The following is a 22988-nucleotide window of genomic DNA, read 5'->3' as shown; positions in this document are numbered from 1 at the left end:
GTTATAGCTTATACCGTAAAAAAGATAATACACAAACATATTTTTAAATAAAACATGTATTACTCCAGTAGACAGAAGACACCTAGTTATTAATTATTTGTTTATAATAAATCTTATTAAATATATAATATTACACTTAATTTTTATTCCTGCATAATACCGTGGTTGGTATCAATATAATATTATTTAATAATTAGTTTTAATACTATTATATTATAATGTGTGCATAAATCCATTATACACATCACACATGAGTGCTAAAGTTGTATTAAGATGGACTTGTATTCACGCATATATATAATGGGTCATACTCATTTAAATAACGTCTCGTTATTTTATGAAAAACACATAATTACATTACCCCAGTTGTCCGAATAACTTACGTTAATAAATAAATATCTATACAATTTATTTATATTATTTTATTTTTTATTTTTAGTATTGCTGATTGACACAAATTATTTTGTTCCCTTCGTATACACTCAACAAGAAACTTCTAGCACCATAGATGCCCATTAAAACGTCAACTGAGGAATAGACCCCCTAGTGTAATATATAACAGCTTGACAAATTTTCCTGTCGATATTTATCACTTTAATAAGTGGTACTTAGATTTCTGATTTTAATGATATACAAATACTAACATTATATTGTATAAAAAATGAATTTGACAATACATTTTCGATGAAATTGTCAAATAGAACATATTATTGCTATTTTAAATATATTTTTTTTTAAACACCTCTTAAAATTGAATAGAATATATTCACTATATTATTATATTACTTTAGTTACAGCTAAATATAATTTTTTTTAGTTAATATTATAATTAATTAATCACTCACAAAATATTAAAGGTATTCACTTAAGTTTTGAAATCATTTAGTCACTCTTATAGTCTTATCAAAATCCTGGAGGGTTGTAAAAAAATGACTCTACCCCATTATTTATCTTCAAACATTTGAAATAAAAAGTAAGCGATTTAACATTGAATTATTAAATGCTTTACCAGATTTTCGAATTTTAACTTTCTGCGGTTATCTGTCAATAAAGTTTTGTAAGTTTAAAATGAGTGTTCGATGTCTGCCAATATAATTTGTACATATTTGATATACACAATATCGTTACATATAAGTTTACTAAGTAGTTCACCAATATTTATATTTTTTTCACAATCCAGGATTTTGAAATAAATTTTAATTTAGACAAGCCACTATTGTTTTGTAAAACGTTTTTGTTTTTATTTGAGATAATATATAGTTTTAACATAAGTATGAACTCTGAAAACACATTTACTGAAATAAAATTTCATAAAATTTATTACATTTTGATTCAAATATAGGTAAAAAATCAAAATATCTCAAAATGTCCAAAAATAACACAACAATCTAAAAAAAACACAAATATGCAAAACAAAATTTTTAATTTAAATTCTCTATATCGTGAAATACATTTTGAGCTTACTCTGCTATTTCTTAAGCATCTAACAAGAAATATACATAAAATCCCAACCCTGATTATAATAAAAGTTAATTACATGTATTATTTAATTAGCTTTTCTCTAAATACATAGAACAACGTTTCATATAGGCTATAAGTAGCTCACGTGGACTTTAATTATTAAGTTTTTATACGTATATACGCTATAAACTATTATGTATAACTTATATAAATATAAATGTATAGAAATAACAAAAAAAAGTTTTAATGTATTACGAAAACTGTTTTAATTTATAATACAGGGCGGGGCAGTGAATTTTAAAATAAATATAAAAACCAAATAAGTATATTTTTAACAAAATATATTTATATAACCTGAAAGTATATAAAATAGCATTAAAAAAGTGTTAATTTGTTATTTAATTTTTATAAAATGATATCTGCAAGATGGTCGTTTCTATTGGCTGTTTATTTCTTTTTTTTTTTTAAAGAAGTAACGTAGTTACTTTTTAGATTGAAAAGTAAAGAAATTTCATTAAAATTTTATTTGAGTAACGAATAAAGTACCTAAATTAGTTTCTAAAAGTAACTTACCCAACACTATAAATAATAAGTATTAAATGTATTTACTGTTTTAGTAATATAAATTTATTGCATTTCATTTATCTAGAATTATAAGTTGTAATAATTATGAATAATTTAATACTTTATTGATATTAATTTTTATTTTGTTTAATGTTAGGTAATTTTTGTCATTTATTATTACTTGCTATACTGCTATAGATTTGGATTAAAAATAAAATCAATTATTAAATTTTAAATTTGTACGAAAAGGATATTCAGAGTCAACCGTGATTTCCTATGGCCAATGGATGTAGGTATAAAACAATTTAAAAGACAAGTGAGTATTATTTAAATGATTTTTTTTTCTGATTTTTATAATCATTTTCATTTTTACAATTTAAGTTTGTTAATTAAGTTTATGAATCATAAATAAACGCTTAAATTATTTAGTACAATATTCATATTTTTAGTGCTATAGTCTATAAAATAACGAAATAATTCTTTTTCATAGTTTTTTAATATTATACTCTAAGGAATTCTATGAAGTAGTCATTAAATGCGATTTGTATAACAATTTTGACAATCTTTTTCATGGAATTCTTCTCAAATAATTATATTACGAGTTTTTTTATTGTTTAATAGCAATTTTTGATTCTTTTTATACATTCTAAATTATCCACAAACTTGTGTAGCTCTTCCTCTATTTACAAAGTAATTTAAAAAGTTTGTTCAGTGTTGTTTTTGAAGTTGGTTAATTCTAAAATAACAGAATCAACGTAATTTACTGCCTCTGTTACTTCACTATTTATAGATTGTTATGTTTTACTAAATTTGTTATCTAATAATTTATAGCATGAAAAACTGTGGCTCTGGTCATACTTAATTATTAATAACAAATTTATAATAAATCCGTTATCTCGTAAATACAATATACATCTATAATATTTTATGAATTTAGAAAATAAACAGGTACTTATCATATTATACAACTTTGTCACGAAGTTATTCGTGATACATTGTTTTTTGCAATTCTTGATTGTATTCGTCTGTTTTAGTTTTCTAGTTTTCTATTAGTTAACTAAATTAATTTTGAAATGCTAAAACAAAAGAAAACGACGTCCAACTGGTTAATATTTTTTAAGAATGATTATGTTTTTATAGACTATTTCTTGGAATTTCAATTACATAATTTTGCATTTTTCGAATTTTTAGTGTATATTTTTAAATTTTTCCATACATATTTTATTTTTTTTATATTTTTTCAGTTTTTAGTGTATAAATGTATGCATATTTAACACTTTTTTTGTGCATTAAATTCACAACTCCTGCAAACCAAATTTGCATATTTACACACAAAACCAACATAATAAGGTTCAAAATCTTTCATAATATACGCAGACGATGCGTCTCTAGTAATCCAAGGAAATAACTTTGAGATTAATTTAATTTTAGGTTATGCTAGATTATTAAAATATCTCAATCTTAACTCATCTTAAACCCAGATAATATGTGCTTTCCATCTACGTAATAAAAAAATTAATCAGATACTCAACATAACATGGCAAGGGAATGAATTCGAGCACACTACTTTCTATTGATGCACAAACGTTGTTTTAATATAGAGAATAATTAATTTTAAATACACATTTATATTTTTTATTAATGAAATAATGAACAAAAATATTGTAGTATATAATATATAGATCCTCATTCATTTCTATTAATTTGTAATAGATTAAAAACGATTAAATAATGATCAAATAGTCCGTGTGGACATTTAAAAATAATTAACTAGGTTTGCAAATAATTAAATCTAAAACGGGTTACTCTAAAAAAATCTAAGTTATACTTTAAAAATAAAAAGAATACAACAAATTTAGATGAATGTCCTATTCATGCATGATGAACCTACTTATACCTATAAATAATATTATACGTTATTTATTTTAATAAACTTAATATAAACAAATATATCTATATAAGCATTATGCTTTTGTAAATGTAAAGCGATTTGTATACGTCTAATCCTGGTTTAACGAACATAAAAAGTATAAATAATAATATAGTTATTTGCGATGACAAAATGTTGATGGTCATTAAAAATAAAATCTTTTTTCTTTTTAATTTATAATTTTATAACGAATAAACTCGCGCAGTCACGAATTTGCATAAAATTAAACACATAAACCTCTTTTTTTGTCGCCTATTTCTCTGCCTTTTAAAGTTTAAATATATTTCAAACCACGTGTGATGCAAAATACATGCTCTTAGTCTCTATACGCTCTTACCCTTAATAAGTGGTTTTTGACGGAGCTAGGTGAACCTACAAAACTGTTTGAGAAGTGCTTAATCACATCGTCATTATTATAAATGCCTGCCTTCATTCAGATCCAAAACTAAATAAATACAAAATGTATGCAAAAAATATCCGACCTTAATGCATTTGGAATTTGATAACATTAAATAGGGCCAATATTAATGCGATGTGTGCGTGTTAATTATATGGTTTAAACGATGTAGGTTTAGTGAAAATGATACGCTGTGGCTGCACTTCAGTAAACACGCATCGACAAAAGCCATTAAACGATGATGAATACAACACAAAGCAGCGTACCTACTACTCTTAATACGTTACTTATATATAAATTGTCGATCAACAGTAATTTAATTGGTCTTGATCTGTATCTTATTATGTTTACTACTGTATAAAATTTTAAAAGTGGTATTGGATCGAAACATCTGAGATATATATACAAAAAAAAATCCATAAAAGCAATATGAATGCGCTATTAGCAATAATTTAACTTAATTCCGTTTGAAAATCAATAATAATAATAATAATAGGAATAATAATTTTTAAAATTGCATTTGACGATATTTAGTATTTACTTTTCTTGATAAATAGCACAAAGGTAAATGACAAACATAGTCGATTTTATGATTGCACCATAAAGTTGTCGAAATAAAAAAACGTATCCATATCATACCTATTAAATGTTTTAAAGTTAAAAGTTATCAGAAAAAATGTGAATAAAAAAACGTACTTTTAAACGTATTTTACTGCTATGTATTATGAATTTTACGAGCATTTGATATGTACTCTGCAAAATTGCTGCGAGTTACGACTACGAATAATTAATATTAATATTAGTCTGGTTAAATGCATATTTTTATAATTAAAAAAAAAAAAAACAAAAAACAGTTGGACATGTAACTGCTATCATATGAATGAGCAATTTATTGATCCAACACACAACTGATTCGGGTAGACCACATGCTAACGTTTTAATGGTGCTAAACAGCTAACTAGACTATATATACATATATACAACTGCAATATTACGTTGTATTATGTTCGAGTTATAAAACGACACTTACGAAAAAGAAAGATGAAAAGGAAATTGTCATTATGTCGTAAAATCAGATTTAGTGCAATAATAATTCATCAGACTCAACCTTCCGAATTTTTTTCTTTTAAAAGATTTGTACGATATTTTTAAAGTTATAGAAATCTTGATAAAACCGTGAGATAAAAATAACATATTCTACTCGTTAACTCATGAACGTTAAGTCTTAGTTTCAAAAATAATATGCATACAAAGAGAGAATAAAAATGGTTTTTAAAATTTACATAATACGGATGATTCGTTATAGTTATCAAAATACTAATTGTATTTTTAATAACAACTTAAGATAACGTTAAAAAACAAGCTACAACAATAATTGTATAAGTACCGGGTCTTAAAATATTTGAGATAAAATAAATGTTGTTCAACAGATGAAAAAAAAGAAAATAATAATACATAAATAACACGTACTAGAATATTAACATAATATTATTTTAAATTGTCCTTGTTTTTGAGGTTATATTTTTTAATTTTGCTAAAAAGTAAATTATATATTTTACGACTTTGAGTGTCAATCTCAGTATCTCACCAAATACAATATTTACATAGAATTGCTGATCGATTAAACAATTTGTTGTATCATTTGAAATGATTGGTATAATATTATGTAATATATTATAAGAACGCATACTAGGAGACAAAATACACATCATAACAAAAACCAATAACTTATCGTTAGCTTAGAATCAAGTATAATGATGTACAACTACGAGAACCATATTATGCGTATTTAATAACAACCTAAGTATCCGAACTCTTCCCTTCATAAAATACGATTTTGAAAAATAAATAAACGTAAATAGCTTTCGAACTCCAGTAATGACGTGACGAATAATAATAATATCTACCTTTATACCCCTGTACAAATATATTTTTGATAATATAACTAAAAGTATTCATAAAATGTTATTATAATGACAACATAGCAGACATCCATCATAAGGTATTTATTATATTAGGTACCTATATTATTATATATTTTATTTTATCCATGTGGTATACTGTTTTTGGCATGGCAGGATTATTGTAAAACTGCTGAATGTTGACATTTCTAATCGGAAATTTCCTAACTTGAATTTATAATCAAAACTATTTTTTCTAACAAAAATATTTAAATACTTTTTAAGCTGTGTTTATCACAAATGTATTCCCACTGTTCAATGTTATGCAAGTATCGAATTATAAGTTAATAATAGCTAGTAATATTATTTGATGAAATATTATTATAATAACCTGATAAAAAGTATGTTATATTTACGATTTTTCTTCGGAAAATTAAGTTCAACCATTGGCATTAAATATAAATAATAAAAAATTAATTTATTAATAATATAATAAAATATATCCTTAGAAATATATATTATCAAAACGTCTCCGCTCAAAATAGTGTTTGTAGGTTGAACAATATATGAAGTGAATAAATACCTACTAAATGACGAATTATATTCGATAACTAATATATAGCATAGTGATTCTCCGAGTTTATTTGGCGTGTGATTTTAAGGTGGGAAATGTATTTTTAATATACATTATTATTCACTTATAATATAAATCTATCTACTTTATATATTATCATTTTATGATAAAAAATACGAAATAATATTTTTATATAATAAATTATAAAAATAAATAATTTCAAAGGAAAAACGTTAAAAAAACCAACAATACATTTTTTTAAAGTAGGTAATAGGTTTTAACAAAAAAAAATGTACCTACGATGTAATAATTTTTTCCATAAAATATAATACATATATTATAATGACTAATGAGTCACAACATTTGCTTATTATGGTTGTTTTTTCAATGTTTTTATACATATTATATTATGTATACCTAAATTAGTTTAAAATGTTTGGTAACGCGTTGTACCATTGTAATTATAACTATTAAATAAGAAGGCATTAAATCACTTAAAAAAATTTTTAATCATATTTTCGATCATAATTCATAGTATATACATTCGTAGTTCAAATAATAATAATAAAATTAATCTATCGTGTATAGATCATAAAAATAAAAGTAAATTACCATGATATCAATTTAATCTAAGACTTGATGAATATTTGCGAAGAAGAACGCATATTATAAACTTATAATTTTATAACAATATTCATTTTCTACAGATTTGCTGCATTCTATCTAAATAAATAATTTTCATTAAATCGTATTTAATAACATTTATTTATAATAAATTCAGTAACGAAAAATAATTTAAATAAATGCGTAGTTCTTTGGTATAGAGTTTCTAAGTACCACAGCTGTAATGGCGCATAAAACTGCGATATAGTGGGAACCTCAACAAATTCAAATTTCCCGAAAGTACGCTCGAATTGTATCGCGAAATGTTTTATGCAACTTATCTAACGTGTTGGTTCTTCTCTACTGCCAACGTTGAGTGGTACGAATACTTAACTGTTCAATAAACTCTCAAAACCATAAAGACGATCGGTTTAGGTATTTTTCTTAGCATTAAAATAAGTATAGGCGTAGGGCAATACATTTCGTTTACGATTATTTAACAAATGTATTTTGGTATAAGAAACGACACAAAATATCTCTTAATTCAACGCAAACATTCCGACTTAACACTTACACATTATTAGATATTACGAGTGGTGGATTTAATATAAATATATATATATATATATATTTGTATTTTGGACACATTGTCGTAATTTTTTTTTTATCTTTTTTAATCACACAAATGACAAATGCAGCATTCCCTTTCACGGGCTTATTCCGAATAAGTTAGCGTGATGACTATGGCATTATTTTATCCCGAGCATTTGTTTATATTATTACTCTTTTTTTTTAGTGTTATTATGGTTTTTCGAACAACAGTTGGTCAATAATTTACTGAAGTTTTTCAAAAAAAAAAAAGTAGTAATAATAATACATTAATTAAATCAATTTAACGTATTCGCCGTCCAATTTCCGGGCGCCTTTAACTATCGAGGTAGTAGTCTTCATCACCGTCATCGTAATTCGTAGTCATCGTAGTTGTCGTTGTCGTCGATGTGCATTTAGCATTTATCTACACTGTGTACGTATAATATATTATTATAATTTTATATAGGTTCTATTGTTAAGGCAATGCCATTTTTTATTCAACTGTACGCACACACATTGTTATCGCAATATAATTTACTCGTTTTTTTCTCGCATCGCTTTCCGCACAGAGATTTCCATGAGAAATAGACGAAACACGACGAACGCCGTCTACGAGCGCCGTCTTCATAATAATCGTTTATACTTCAGCCGCACAGCTCGACGACCATAATAATATACACGTTATATACATTTAAGTGCATTATATTATATTATACACACGCAGCACATATAAGTATAACACTCGGCAGTCGACTCCCGTAGTTCCGACAATTTTCCCGGATGTTCTATTTCTTATTTATGCGTGCAATGAAACCCTATACAAGTACAGGTACGACGAGTATTACAATATTCACCGATGTTATTGTAATAATTATAGTAAAGTAACATGTACAAACGTGTATAAAATCGTGCAAATGTGTCGTCATCGTCAAATACTTGGATTCCGGCCGAGACAAATTAATATTATATAATAAAAATACTGTAAAACTGATCACAGAAATATATTTTTTTAAGTTCCCCGCAACATTTTTTTGTATCCAAAATTATAAAACAAATTATAAAAATATGTATAAGCACAATTTTTTTTAAACTTTTACAAATCTCAAAAATATACTAAATGCAAGTATTTTGTAGTAAAAATGTATAAAATATTCAATTTGTATAGTCAAGATATAAAATTGTATAAAATATCCCTTATATAGGTAGAAAATACTATACCTAACTGAAAAATCGAAAAATCATACAATACAATTGTTTTATTATTTTATATTTATTTTCAATTTTAACTTGGACAAAATCACGTATTTTAACGATAAATAACAATGTTAATTTATTATTTTGTCATAATTCAAAAATATTCGTGGAGTCTCCACGAAGACTTAAAAGTTTTATGTAAGTATATTATAAATTTTATTACACGCAATATATCACTGAAATAAGATTTAGCACACTTATTAGAGTGACCCGGCACCACGGCACGCACTTGCTTACCATTTTTGCATTAAATTTTGCTTATAACCGACTTCAATTATAAGAATTAACAAAAAAAAAAAAAAATGGTAGTAAAAATGTATAATTACAAAAGAAAATATAACCGTTAGTTTAAAATTTATTTCCTGAACAATACAATACCTTGACATTTCATATTATATTTTTGGATCTGAGCTCACGCTATGCTGCCGTGGTGCCTGGAATCGAAACTTTCGTATGATGTTTCATAGTTTTTCGGTTGTATTTCTGTACTAATTCTGAGAAATAATATATTATACGGATTATAAAACCATGCACTACACATGCAATAATGTGTCATTATTTGACATTTATAATGCCGCTACTACACTATCCAGTAAAGTGAAGTGAGACGAGTGACATGCGCCAATAAAAAATAAAAATGTTATTTATTTTGTAGTTTTTTGTTTTTGACATTTTACTAAAGATGGAGAATAAATTTCTAGTACATTTATACAACGGTTTATGTGTATTATATACAACGTTGACGTAAGAATCGTAGTTCAAGGAAAGAGATGTGATTAAAAAAAAAAAATTATTATGTAGTATAATAATATTATAAAGTATCTATACGTAATTAAATATAAATACTTACCAACGATAAACTATAATGAACGTATTATATTATATTTTACCTTGTGCTTAAACACATTTTAACATCGAAAATCCACGACTACTCGAATATTATATTAATATATCATAAGTATAATATTAAAAGTAAAGCTGTAATGAGAAATAATATCTACGTACCTATATACCTACGGACTACGTTTCGTGTCTTCTTAATCTTTCTATAATCCCGGACTTATACTCGTGTCAACCTCTCTCCTTCCCCCCGTCAATCTCAAACTCAACAGTTGCCACGTGCACACGATGTGTAGGTATGGGTACTATCTGTCAACACTATAGGGGTGGAGTGTTCACCGCGACATTTATGCGACGCGCAAAACCGCAATGACCGCGGTGCATTTAATAACTGCAACGCCGACGTTATATTATAATGTCGAGGACGACGTGTTTTCGTGCGTTTTTCCACTCCGCAAACACGGCACCTTTAATAATATTATAACGCACGTCTGCAATGCATCGGAAAACCTAGCAATGTGTACCTCGTCGCGTGTACGTCTTGCCCGTGTATAATATAACATAATATAAGCATATGATATCATATCATATAATAATATATATATAAAGTTTGTCGCTGCGTGTAATTAATCTTCGCCGCCGCGTTGGACGCGATAACGACACACGAACACACTGTGACCGAGTGCGGTGGCGACCGCGACGACGCGCGACGGTGGTGAGCGCGTCGCGGCCGAGTAATGGATGGTTAAACCATTTAAAATGTAATTACTTTCTCTCCGAGAGAGGCTTTGACGTTGCGATGATGATAATCATAATAATAATAATAATAATGGTAATAATAATAATAACAATAATGAGACCAGAGAGAAAAACATTGTACATTACTATATTATTATTATTATTATTTATACATCACATCAATCGTGTGGACCAAAATCAAAGTGCAAGTATAAACGTATATATATAGTCGTGCGAGATATTATAATATATAACTTGTAATGTAACCGAATAGGAATCGTCGGAAACCGTATATACACATCGAAGCGAACACATTAATATCGGACGATAACCATAAATTGTCGTTGTTTTTTTTTTTTGTTTTTTTTTTTTGTTTTTTATCGTTTCCACTATAAACGCACGCCCACGCGATTTGATATAGATATCGTTTGTACGACATGTCGCGTGTATATCGTATACGTTGTTATTGTCACAATAATATAATATCGCACGGCACAAGTCTCGAAAAACGTATATCAAAATAACGCGCAACACTGTTCCGGAATAATATTATACTTCATTTTAAATTTAAATTAATTTATTCCGTTCGTTCCCTCTCCTCGTGCAGCGCGTACTGCAATATAATGGTTTTAAGTATTTCTCCTGTTTAAGTATTTGTCCGTTGTATCTCACGGAACACATTAAAATGTGTATCAATTTCGTGCTTATAAGTTATAATATCATTTTGCGTAGCGGCTAAAATGCAAAATGTTTTTTTACTTCTACTATACTAAAAGGAAGGGTTAAAACAGAAACGGCAATCATTTCACTGCTAAATTGTTGTCCCGGTTTCAGCTTATTCTATAATGACCGCATTTTTAATTATTATTCCGTATAATTGTGCACTTGTCTGATTCTCCGAGAATATTATATCGTTAGCTTATCACAATAAACTTTTACGGTTTTATAAAAATCTTTGATTTTATCGTTGTAATTTATTTACTTTTTCACTTCGCAAAAAAATAACGTCGAATGCATAATTGATAATATAATGACATAACATAACGATTATGATATTGATATATAGTCATTATCTTCGCGCAGATACGTATAAATTATGTAACTTATTATTACATAACATGTCTGTACAACGCGTACGCGGATTGATCGAAGCGGTAATTTATTTCCGCCGTTTTCGAGTTATTTATTATTCAACATTTTATTTTCGTATCAATTCGCCACGCGAAACGTTTATTATAATTTATTACCGCGTGTGCCGTATATAAATATATTATGTACGTCGTGTATTGTTGTTATCAGGTAGGTAATCGGTATTTAGGCGGTGATCAGGTGCGCACACTTCATAACAGAGAGTGATCGTTTCACCGTTTGGTCGTCACCAGGAAATGCACGATGAAATAATATAAACTTGTCGAACTGTTATTGTTTTATAACAATAGACTCGACAATACTTGACACAATATGCTCGCGGTATCAATCCCTAATGAGTTGCACAGAGCCTGCACAGTCTGGAGGCGGTGCGACTGAATAATAAAAACGAGAAGACGAAAATAACTACGTTGGTGTGTTTACATAAGATCACTATCAACTATAGATACTGTGTGGGGCCGGGCAGAGATTTTTTTTCCAAAATCATATTTTTCCAGATTTATTATAGTCGTAATAACTGTAATGTACACCGAATGTAATAAACAATAACCAGCCAAGCAACGGATGAAATATCATAGTGTATTATACAGGACGATTCACCCAGCATATAATGTTCTCCTCATTTTCTCGGTATTAAATGTAGTTATTCAAAATATGATTTTTTGGAGTTTTCTAATAGACTTGCACTTTATTATTTCGTAATTCTTGAGATTTGTCATACTATATACTTATACTGGGTGCATTGCAGAGACACAGACTAGAGAAAAATGAGAACCCCATTTTTTATTTCTAATTTTTCTGAATCTTTTGACTTTCAAAATCAAAATTTGAATCAGTGGTTGTTGAGTTATATATAACTTTATATACTGTATAAGAGGCTTTTATCATTAGTATAAACATTTTAATCGCTGAATCTAAACATTCAAAATTTGAATAAAGTACCTAAATAAAAATGTATTCACTAATATAACTAAATAACTTACTGTAAGAATGTGAATTTTTATTTGAAAACAGAAATTTTAATAACAAGAATTTGAATAGATTCATTATTTAGATGAAAAAATGAAGGAAGGAAAATGAGTAGAATTTATTGATGAATCACCCTGTCTTGGTATAGATATAGTAGGTATAAGTACCCTATGCTATTATTTTCGGCAAAACAATGTTTGCCAGTTATTGACAACGGTAACCGATAGGTACCTATAATATTATCTGTATTTGCCTATTAATATTATTCCATCGTTTTGTGGGTGGTACCACGTAGATCGATGACAGCGGCATAGTCTATTTCATAGAATTATTATCACGATCACGGCCAATATCGGCCAATATATCATCAAATTATGTCTGTATTAATACGCCTACGACAACGGTCCAAACTTCCACAGAGTGCCACATATTATTGCGATAAACGAATGTACTGTCTTATTCGTTGCCGTCGTATAAATTTTAAATAGCGGTCGGAAAACACAATGTTATGGTAATTTTGGAGAAAAATAAAAATCCTCCATCAATAATGTATACATGTATAGTACCTATAATAACTACGTTTATAGTGTTCGTTATCCACAGTGTACGGTGTACTATATTGTAATACGTAAGCCGTTACGCGGCAAATGCGCACAGCATACCGTTACTATAATAGTCATCTCGGCTCTCGAGAACCCTTTCCGAAATAATATTTCCTCGTGCAAATTGTCTCCCGTCTACAGCCGTGTATGCATTCTTCGCGTAAGGATCTCGTTCTCCCTCTACACGTAATACTCGCCTTCGCCCATTACTGAGGAAATATATACCTACCCCCTCTAGAAATTTCATGATATAATTTATTTTCAAAGTTCATTAACTTGATTTTAATTCAATTGCTTCATTCTTCCCGGCATTTATCTAATTAAATTCCCGGCTAAAATTCAAACGATTCCACAGTGTTATATATTATGACGGCAATTAAATCGTTCTGCTTATAGCTATTGCCGTGATAATGTACACTGTAATTGTAGTTTGTACGTTTATTTAAACACTAATAATATGCTATTTGAGCAATATCAATATATCGTTGCCCATATTAAATATCCCAATAATTAGAATAATAAACGTCTACTTATACTTATTTTTTCATTTCCTTAGAAATATGAAATCTGAACGGCATGTACTCGAGTAAAACTTTTTTGTTTTAAATATAAATAAACTAAACACAAATTGTTATAATTTTCCATTTTCAAACATACATATTTGATAAAGATTTTAGTAACATGCTTATAATATGTACACAAGGAATCATTAAAAGGTAAGTAAATAAATAATTTAACAACAGAGGATAAACAAAACACTCTTATATTTTCGCATGTAATCCTATATAATATACTGTACAAAAACCACAAGTTCATTAAAATTTCAATAATTGTAATTCTATTCGATTTTAATTATATGACGGGTGCGAATGTTATTTTGTATCTTTATATTTATATTTTATATAATATAGATATTATAATAGAGATCACAGTGGTTACCAACGTTAATACGTCTTAAAGATAATTTTTTTTCTTACTTTACAAAAAAAAGTTTTAAAACAATAATATTAAACTTAAATAAAAACATCTTACAATATTATACCTAACAATGACTATACATAGTAGCGGTGTTTAAAGTATTGGAATTATTTACGTATGGTACATTAATAATATTATTAACAAGATGCTTTCAGGCGCTTATATATAAATACCACATATATCACGCGAACAAAAAAAAAAAATACTGTATACATTATTATATATAATACCCTAAAGAAATTCATCTAATGACCAGTTATTATTACAATATAAATTGAAACGCCTTTTAGTGTAAGCATCCAAATACACAATACGTCGCTTCGTGTCATATTTTTTTGTTCATTTGGGTTTAATTTTATAAGAACTAAAGTAATGTGTAGTCACGAATTAAAAAAGGCGATGAATTAGAAATTATTATTCACCCCGATGCAAATAGGTCCTCTCCCTAACCACCATTCTTTCCCTCTAAAGCTAGACATACCTTTATGTATGGTATTTTAATTTTTTTTTCGTGTTATTAAAAATACGATTTTGCGTCTTTAGTGCTTAAAATACAATGCGATATACCATATACAATCATATAAACAACCAATGTTATTTCATTGATTTCTATATAAATATATACATAAGTATGTATGTATTTTTTTTTTTATTTATTTTTTTTTTAGTGGAGAAAATAGGATATAGTTTACCCGACCTGTAATCTTATGGCTTCAATCTTTTAAACCCAGCTCCGTCCGATCCAAGTTTAAGTTCTTCGTATAATGTGGGTGGCACTTCAGTAGCTGTATGCAAGTGGTCTTGTTTCCATTCAGCAGTATTCAGACCGTTAGCTGAGGCTGTATAAGGTAAATCAGTATGGTTCTGTAACACATGGAAAATTATTAATTTTTAATATTTTTTAATTATTAGGTATATAACTTGGATAATTATCAATAATATGCGTTGTTCAAGAAATTATATAATATATATTATAAAACACACTTTATATAAATACTTGAAACAAATTACGAACATACTAAGACATTATCGACACACAAATAAAATAAAAAATGTATTTGTTTCAATCAACGATATGTAGTACTATACGTATGTAGAATAAAACAAAGATACCACACAAATTATTGAAATAATTAAATTATATTTCCCAAGAAATAATATTACTTAAATAGGTAGTTATTCCTATCGGTATTTTCGTCAAAAATTATAAATAAATTTAGTTTGTATTCTAATAATGACAGTTATTTACTATCTATATCAAATCAATAAATTAAAAAAAAAATGTAATGACAATATTTTATATGTACAAAATTAATTTTGTATTTTATTTAAAATGTCAATAATGAAATGTTTTCAATTTATTCTCGATTTCAAATTATATGTATATTTATAAACTCTTTACAGTTGTATATTATTTTCATATTAATTATTTAAACAATTGTATGTCAACTATGAAAATATTTATACGTCGATTAAACAATTCAATATATAACATCAAAAGTATCATTACGAATATTTTATTCTGATTAAAGTTGTTCAGAATTTTGTAGTTTTATTTACGTAAACATACTTTATTTGTTTTAAAATCAAGCAAAACAGAATATATGATTTTTAAAACAAAAGTCATACAACATTTCACTCAATCAAATAGTTATTTCTGATTTAGATATTTATTCATTGAAAATACCTATGAAATGTGTTTAGTAATGAAGTATTTAATGTTTTAAAATGTGGACATCTTACCAAGTGATATTAAATAATAAATAGTAATATTTAGCTTGAATTATGAATTTATAGTATAATAATAAATTAGTATAGTGTTACAGTTATTCTAACAAAAAAATTATCTACTTCTACGAATACAAGAAAAAACTGGGTATAAATAATATTAAAAATAATTTTATAATTAAAAAATATAATCACCATATTTTCCATGTTGACTTCCCTTAGATAACTTGGATTTTCAAATGAAACACCACTTGATGATTTGTGTAATAAATTACCGTGACCGTGCATGTAATATACTACACCAGCTACTATGCCTCCAACAATTAAAATTGCAACGAATACACCAAATATAGTTCCAATATCAGCACGGCTTTCACCTAAAATTTATAAGCAAACATAATTTGAATATATTCACATATATTTTCGTTTGATTGAGTTGTGATGAATTCAAAATCAATGATAAGTTTATATTGAATGCCAATTAATATAAATATATTATTAGGTTTCCATAATATAGATAAAATTAATAGGTAAGTTGATTTTACTTAAAAGAGTTTTAGAGAGATATTTTATACTTTTTTATTTTAAATATTTATTTTATACGTATACATCTAAATATTTAATATAATATGTCCCATTTCATTATCGTATGTTACTTATCCAACCTAATCTTTACATAAATACTATTTGTTTACACTTGATGATCTATAGTATATTATTATATTTTTAAAAAACAATTTAGGTAAGTATTAAATAATATTAATTAAACAATTATTGGCATTATTTATAAGTAATTGGTTCATACTTCAATATTTATTATTAAATTATTAGCTTGGGGAATATCAAAATATGTAAGTATTGTATTTTATTTATGATCAAACGACGTATATGGGTTGTATGTGAGTCATATATAATATATATATTTTTTTTTTGAAATTCATTAACAAAATATCACAATATTAAAAATATAGAAAGAATGTGACGACAGTGGTGTAGCTAAATAGCCTACCTAGAACGCCGCGTAATCCACCAAAAAAATTACGTTTAATTTTTATAATTTTCTTTATAATTCTAAAAATAAATAATATAAAAATACGTTTTTTAAATATATTTTAACAGAATATAGTAAAAATATAAATAACTCGATAAGAAAATAGCAAAAGTAAGCGGACCTTGAAGAACAATAAAAAGTACTTCATAAAATTCATAGAACGAAAACTTAACCACGTCTAGATAATGGCAGTAATAGAAAATACGAGTACGTAAAAGAGCTAATTTTAATTAGTATTTTTTTATTATTAACGTAAGTGTTAAATTTCAATGATTTTAATTTTAAACTGATAGAGTACTAATTTACTAGTTTCCAACTATCAGAGTTAAATACTTTTAAAACTCAGTTTGTAGTAATTTACTTATTTGATTTAAGATTATAAAAGAAATAATATCGCACTATAAAAACTCTACAAGATAATAACTATAAATCAAATTAATTAAAATTATAATTATAACATTATGAAATTGACAAGATGGAGAATTAATGAGTTAATAAGTTAAAGATAAAGCCATTTTAACATTTAAACTAAACTTAATAGAATACAACTTTTAGTTATATTATCAACATCATAAATCTATATAGTATACTTTAATCTAACACATAATTTCATTCTATTTTTAATTCCACATTGATAAATTTTAGAACATCAATTATATAAATAGAATTTCTAATTTTTATATTTTGTTTTGAACAAGATAATTGCATTAATTATTTATGTTCATTATGTGTTGTAATAATAATAATCACCAAAATGTATCAACTTAAATACAAATAATTTAATAAATAGAAATATTTTTAGATATTAATAAAATTCATCTTTTTTTTATTTACTTTAATTTGAATAAATTATTATAATTTATAAAATATCACAGTTTTCGTAATTGAAATAAAAGTTGTAAATAATATAACCTATTTTCATTTATAAAACATGGTTGTGAGAAACTGTCAAAATTAAACCAAAATATTATATAGTCTGATTACAGTATTTACGATGTTTTTTTTCAATAATATTAAAAAAAAAAAATGTAAAGTTTGTTATTTGTTAATATACCATCACTCGGTAAAAACCAACGAAACATTGTTCCAGTTTGAAAACTTTTTTATCCTAACAACCAGTGTTTTTATCATTATGATAAACATTTTACAACTATATACAATTTTTTATATGTTCTGTTAACTTTTTTTTTAAACAAAAGCTAAATAAACTCACCCATGCTAGCCGCTGACGTGACGTCCTTTTCAATTGTAGTAAATCTAATGGGTTCAGTCAGCGTACTCATGCCTCTCGAGTTACCGGCTTTAAGTACCAACTCGTATGTCAAATCGTCCTTAAGGCCACTAATTTTCATGGACGTTTCTTTAGTGTCGTTCTTTTCTGGTGGTATGTTGTTGCCCACACGTCTCCAAAATACCCTAACAACGAAATATTGCATAATTTAAATCGTTATATTCTAAAATTATCACTAGTATTGTTTGTGTTATAAATCTGGAATCCTTATATCTTTTCATTTATTTATAAAATGAAGACTTAAGCTAATTTTGACTTTTTTTTATTTCAATATAATATTTATAAATTTAGACTTTGTTGGGTTTATTAGTTAACATAGTTAATATAATTTTAAAATGAGTACCAAAATACTTGAAAACTTTGGGTTGGTTTTTGCAATGGATATATATATATATATAATATATACATAGTGGTCCTCCTTTTAGTTTTTCTCTATTACTATAGTTTTTAGAAGTACAAACAAAATTAATTATCTGATATCCATTAATAAATTACTACTGAAAATTCAGTTTTCAAAAATAAATTCCATTATATATTAGATTTTATATGTCAAGATTTCCAAACTTTGTGTTAAAGTATAATATTGAAGAGTCAAATTTTAATATATTTAATTACTTGGAAAATAATTTATAAAAACCGGGGATGTCATTCTGCTGCATAGCAGAGTTTGAACATTTTTAATGTTAATTTATTTTCTTATTTTAATACGGTTTGTGGAAATATTTTTTGTAAAAAAAAGCATCGAAATCTTATTTAATTGTATTATCATATATTATTATTACAAACGTATAAGTTATTATCGACGTATCATAAATATAGACAGAATAATATACATTTTATAATAATATTGTATAGAAAATAATAATAAACATTTTTAAAACTCCATAATTAATATTTTTTGTGATAATTGTTTTTAATTATTTTAATTATTTTTTATATTCAATTTTTAGAGCTTAAAAATGTTCATAAAAAAATGTGGCATATTTAACTTTGATATTTTTAAAATGCTATAAAATTAATTTATGAAGAACTTTAAATTAAATGTTTAATCTTTAGCAATACAATTTGTAACTCGTTTGTATTAGTCACTTCAAAAGAATTTCGAAAGAATTTTTTAAAAACCTTAACTTTAAAAATATCTAAACTATTATAATGCATAAAAAATTCTTATATCAATATTTGGTTTAAATGTCAAGTATTTACAGTTATTTTTTACCATAAACCACTTTAAATGTTGAAGATATAAGCATTTTGGCTACTCCAAAAATTGATGACAGATATAAAAAACTTTCACAATTGTTAAAACAATACCATTCATCGCTATACTCAGAATATAAAACTGTTGGATTTAGGCAACCGTATGATCAGGTAAACATTTCTATTATATTACTACACTATATTATACACCACCATTGGGTGTTGATTCGAATCATACGGATGGAAAACTCGTCGTTGTCTGTGTTATACGTGATTACTTCCACCCATATCTTCACCATTTACCAGTAAAGCTTCCTCAAACATATTATTATGTAACATAGACGTATCTTAAACATTATTTCAATATCTATTTTGTGATCTAATAAATAATAATTGTATATTATTTTATAATATTAATTAAAGTGGTCGCTAATGTCGTAACACCTGCGAACTAATCAGTGATGGCTTAGGTACGTTACTAGTATATTTGCTATATATTGTATTTTGTATTAAATATTATCATTACATTTTTGTTTGCTAATCTTGCGGAATAATAATTATTTCATTTTATTTACCTGTATACTTCAACGGTTTGCGGGTTCTTTGCTGGTGGATCCCACTTGACCGTGATAGTGTGTGAGTCTACGTTCTCCAAACGCACGTTTATTGGTGGCCCCGGCAATTTGTCTGCAAAAAGATGAACAATAATTAATAATACAGCGACGTAATAAAGTATAATAATTATAGCGACATAATATTATGATTATCTCAGTGACGTATCGATTGAGTGAAAAATTTTACATCGATATAATAATAAACCTCCACACTTTTGCGTCTAATATGAACTAGGTATAAACTTAAGTAAAAGTAAGTATATTTTTTTCTTATGTGTCAGTTAAAACATAAACTAAATTACTCTGGATAAACTCAATGGTATCCAAAACCGACCAAGAACTAAGAAATGTCATTCGGGATGTTACAATAGAGGTTATTAATGGTTTTAAAAGCTGTGTATTAATAACCTCGCCGCCTATCCCTGACAAAATATATCAGTGTTTAGATTTCAATAAAATATTATTCCTTTTTTTATTTCTGAAATTATTTGTACTCGAATTTAATCTTCATAATATTTCCATCACTAACACTTCCCCTGAACGGGCCAAATGATATTTTTTCCCAAAAACGTTACAATACCTCTGAGCTCATGGAAGCAGGCCAGTATAGGCTTGGAATAAGACAGCACACACATCTTGTTGTTGACAGGTTCACCGCGACACCATTCTAAACAGCGTCTTGGCACACCACGGTCTGAACAACAAGCCCTGTGATCTGATCCATCTAAAACACAAAAAAAATAATGTATTGTACATAGTATATTTTATTATGCATAAATGTGAAGTATTGTATACGTATGTTGACAAATACCACAACATTGAGGTGTATGTATAATAACCAATTTGCTTTACAACTTAGGTACGAGCATATTATATATTATAAACATGAAGTTTGGGCTAAAATTAAATTCTTTAAATTACAATGTTATTATTATTTGAAATTTTCTCTTGAAAAGAAAAAATCTTTTGAGTAATTTGATAAACAGTTGTGATCTTAAATGAAATGTAATGATACTTCCAATGTATAATTGACTATATTATATATTATGTATGTATGTATTATAATATAATAAATTCTTCGATATGTTTACTTGTTTATAAACCATATTGATGATAACGTATGCAGATAAAAAAAAATCAATCTATCGTGACTTTAAATTTTAATAAATTAATCATTTGTCTCGACGATATATTTAGAGGAGTTGAGCGGTAACTATCTAATAAAATGGCGTCTAAATATAACAAAATAGTGCGTGAAGCTGATGTAATATAATTTCAAATATTTCAAATATGGTACCTGATGCGCATTTCATGAGCTTGTCGAAATCGTTGAAACAATCAGCTCTGCCAATGGCCACGTTGATGTCCAAGTATGATGAAGAGCATGCATCCAAGCAACCGGCCGTCACATTTTGCTGAACACAACATTGAGTCACGTTGTTGGTTGTCACCTATGAATACACACACACACACACACACACACACACACACATTATATATTTATAACATAATGCGAAATGGACTATATCAAATGTGTTTCAGTTAATGGATATAGAGCATAGTTTAGTAGTATATTAAGTACATTGTTGAAATTGTGGTTGTCAATTCGAGTGTTGGGCGAGATGGAAAAGCCATATTATAGTTGTTTTCAAGTGCATAGAAATATAATGTATAGGGTGGGAAAAAATCGATGATCACCCATATGGTACACGGTGAATATTTTTTTTTTTTACTTAAAATTGATTTTTTTTAATCTAAACCAAAATATTTTCAAGGAGATAAAAATAATTTATTATGATTTATGATATTTACTTATATATAATAATACTTTAATAGGAAAACTATAAAGATTAGTGTCCTAGACATTTGTTATTTTTTTTTAACTGGATATTATTGAACAAATTAATTTAAATTCAAGTAATAATATTACTTGCTTTACTTAAACTTAAAATGTATATATATTTGACAATTATTTTATTTACGTAAATAGTAAAACTATAAAATATTATTATATTTATGTTTGATGATTGTTAACAGGTAGATTTATGTGCTGTACAAATTTAATTAGAATCGTTTAATTAATGTGTGAATTTATAAAAGTGTTTACTGTATTAATTAATTAATTACACTGAAATACCTACATTAATTAAGTTAAACATTATTTGATTGATATGTTGTTTGTTTTGATTTAAATGAATATCAAATATATTCGGATAGGCATGTAATGTATTTAACCTTGAAAGAATGTGAATGAAAACTTCAAGTAGCAACTAGACTAAAATAAATACAATTTAACAACAAATTACACTAATTGTGTGGAAATCATAATTTTTAAAAATTATCCATCAACAATTTACTACTTATCACCACGATGATACTAAACTAGTATTCAATATCAGTTTAAATGTGAATCTTACACCCAGTTTAATACTAATTGTAAGTATTTGTTATCAGCTAAACTTATCAGTTATAAAAAAAATATATATATATTATATTTTGCAATATACATAATATACCTACGTTGAGTAAAAAATAAAATAAGAAATACTCATATTA

The 22988-nt window shown here is 26.4% G+C and overlaps 1 protein-coding gene across 2 annotated transcripts in view; it reads right to left on the bottom strand.

Annotated features, from left to right (window-relative positions):
* Window positions 1-14318: 14318 nt before the first annotated feature.
* Window positions 14319-22988, bottom strand: part of LOC114130773 (Ig-like and fibronectin type-III domain-containing protein 1) — a 92610-nt gene continuing 83940 nt past the window's right edge. For both annotated transcript variants that reach the window (XM_050200686.1, XM_050200687.1), the window contains exons 19-24: window positions 21730-21883; window positions 21013-21156; window positions 20394-20505; window positions 18544-18746; window positions 16475-16656; window positions 14319-15415 (exon numbers count right to left, since the gene is read on the bottom strand). In XM_050200686.1, coding sequence (XP_050056643.1) covers window positions 15257-15415; window positions 16475-16656; window positions 18544-18746; window positions 20394-20505; window positions 21013-21156; window positions 21730-21883 — 954 coding nt within the window. In that variant the 3' untranslated portion in view covers window positions 14319-15256. The remainder of the gene's footprint in view (window positions 15416-16474; window positions 16657-18543; window positions 18747-20393; window positions 20506-21012; window positions 21157-21729; window positions 21884-22988) is intronic.

Source organism: Aphis gossypii, chromosome 2 (assembly GCF_020184175.1).
Source record: "Aphis gossypii isolate Hap1 chromosome 2, ASM2018417v2, whole genome shotgun sequence".
NCBI lineage: Eukaryota > Metazoa > Arthropoda > Insecta > Hemiptera > Aphididae > Aphis > Aphis gossypii.
The sequence above is the reverse complement of the archived record's forward strand: the minus strand, read 5'-3'. Positions and strand labels throughout refer to the sequence as shown.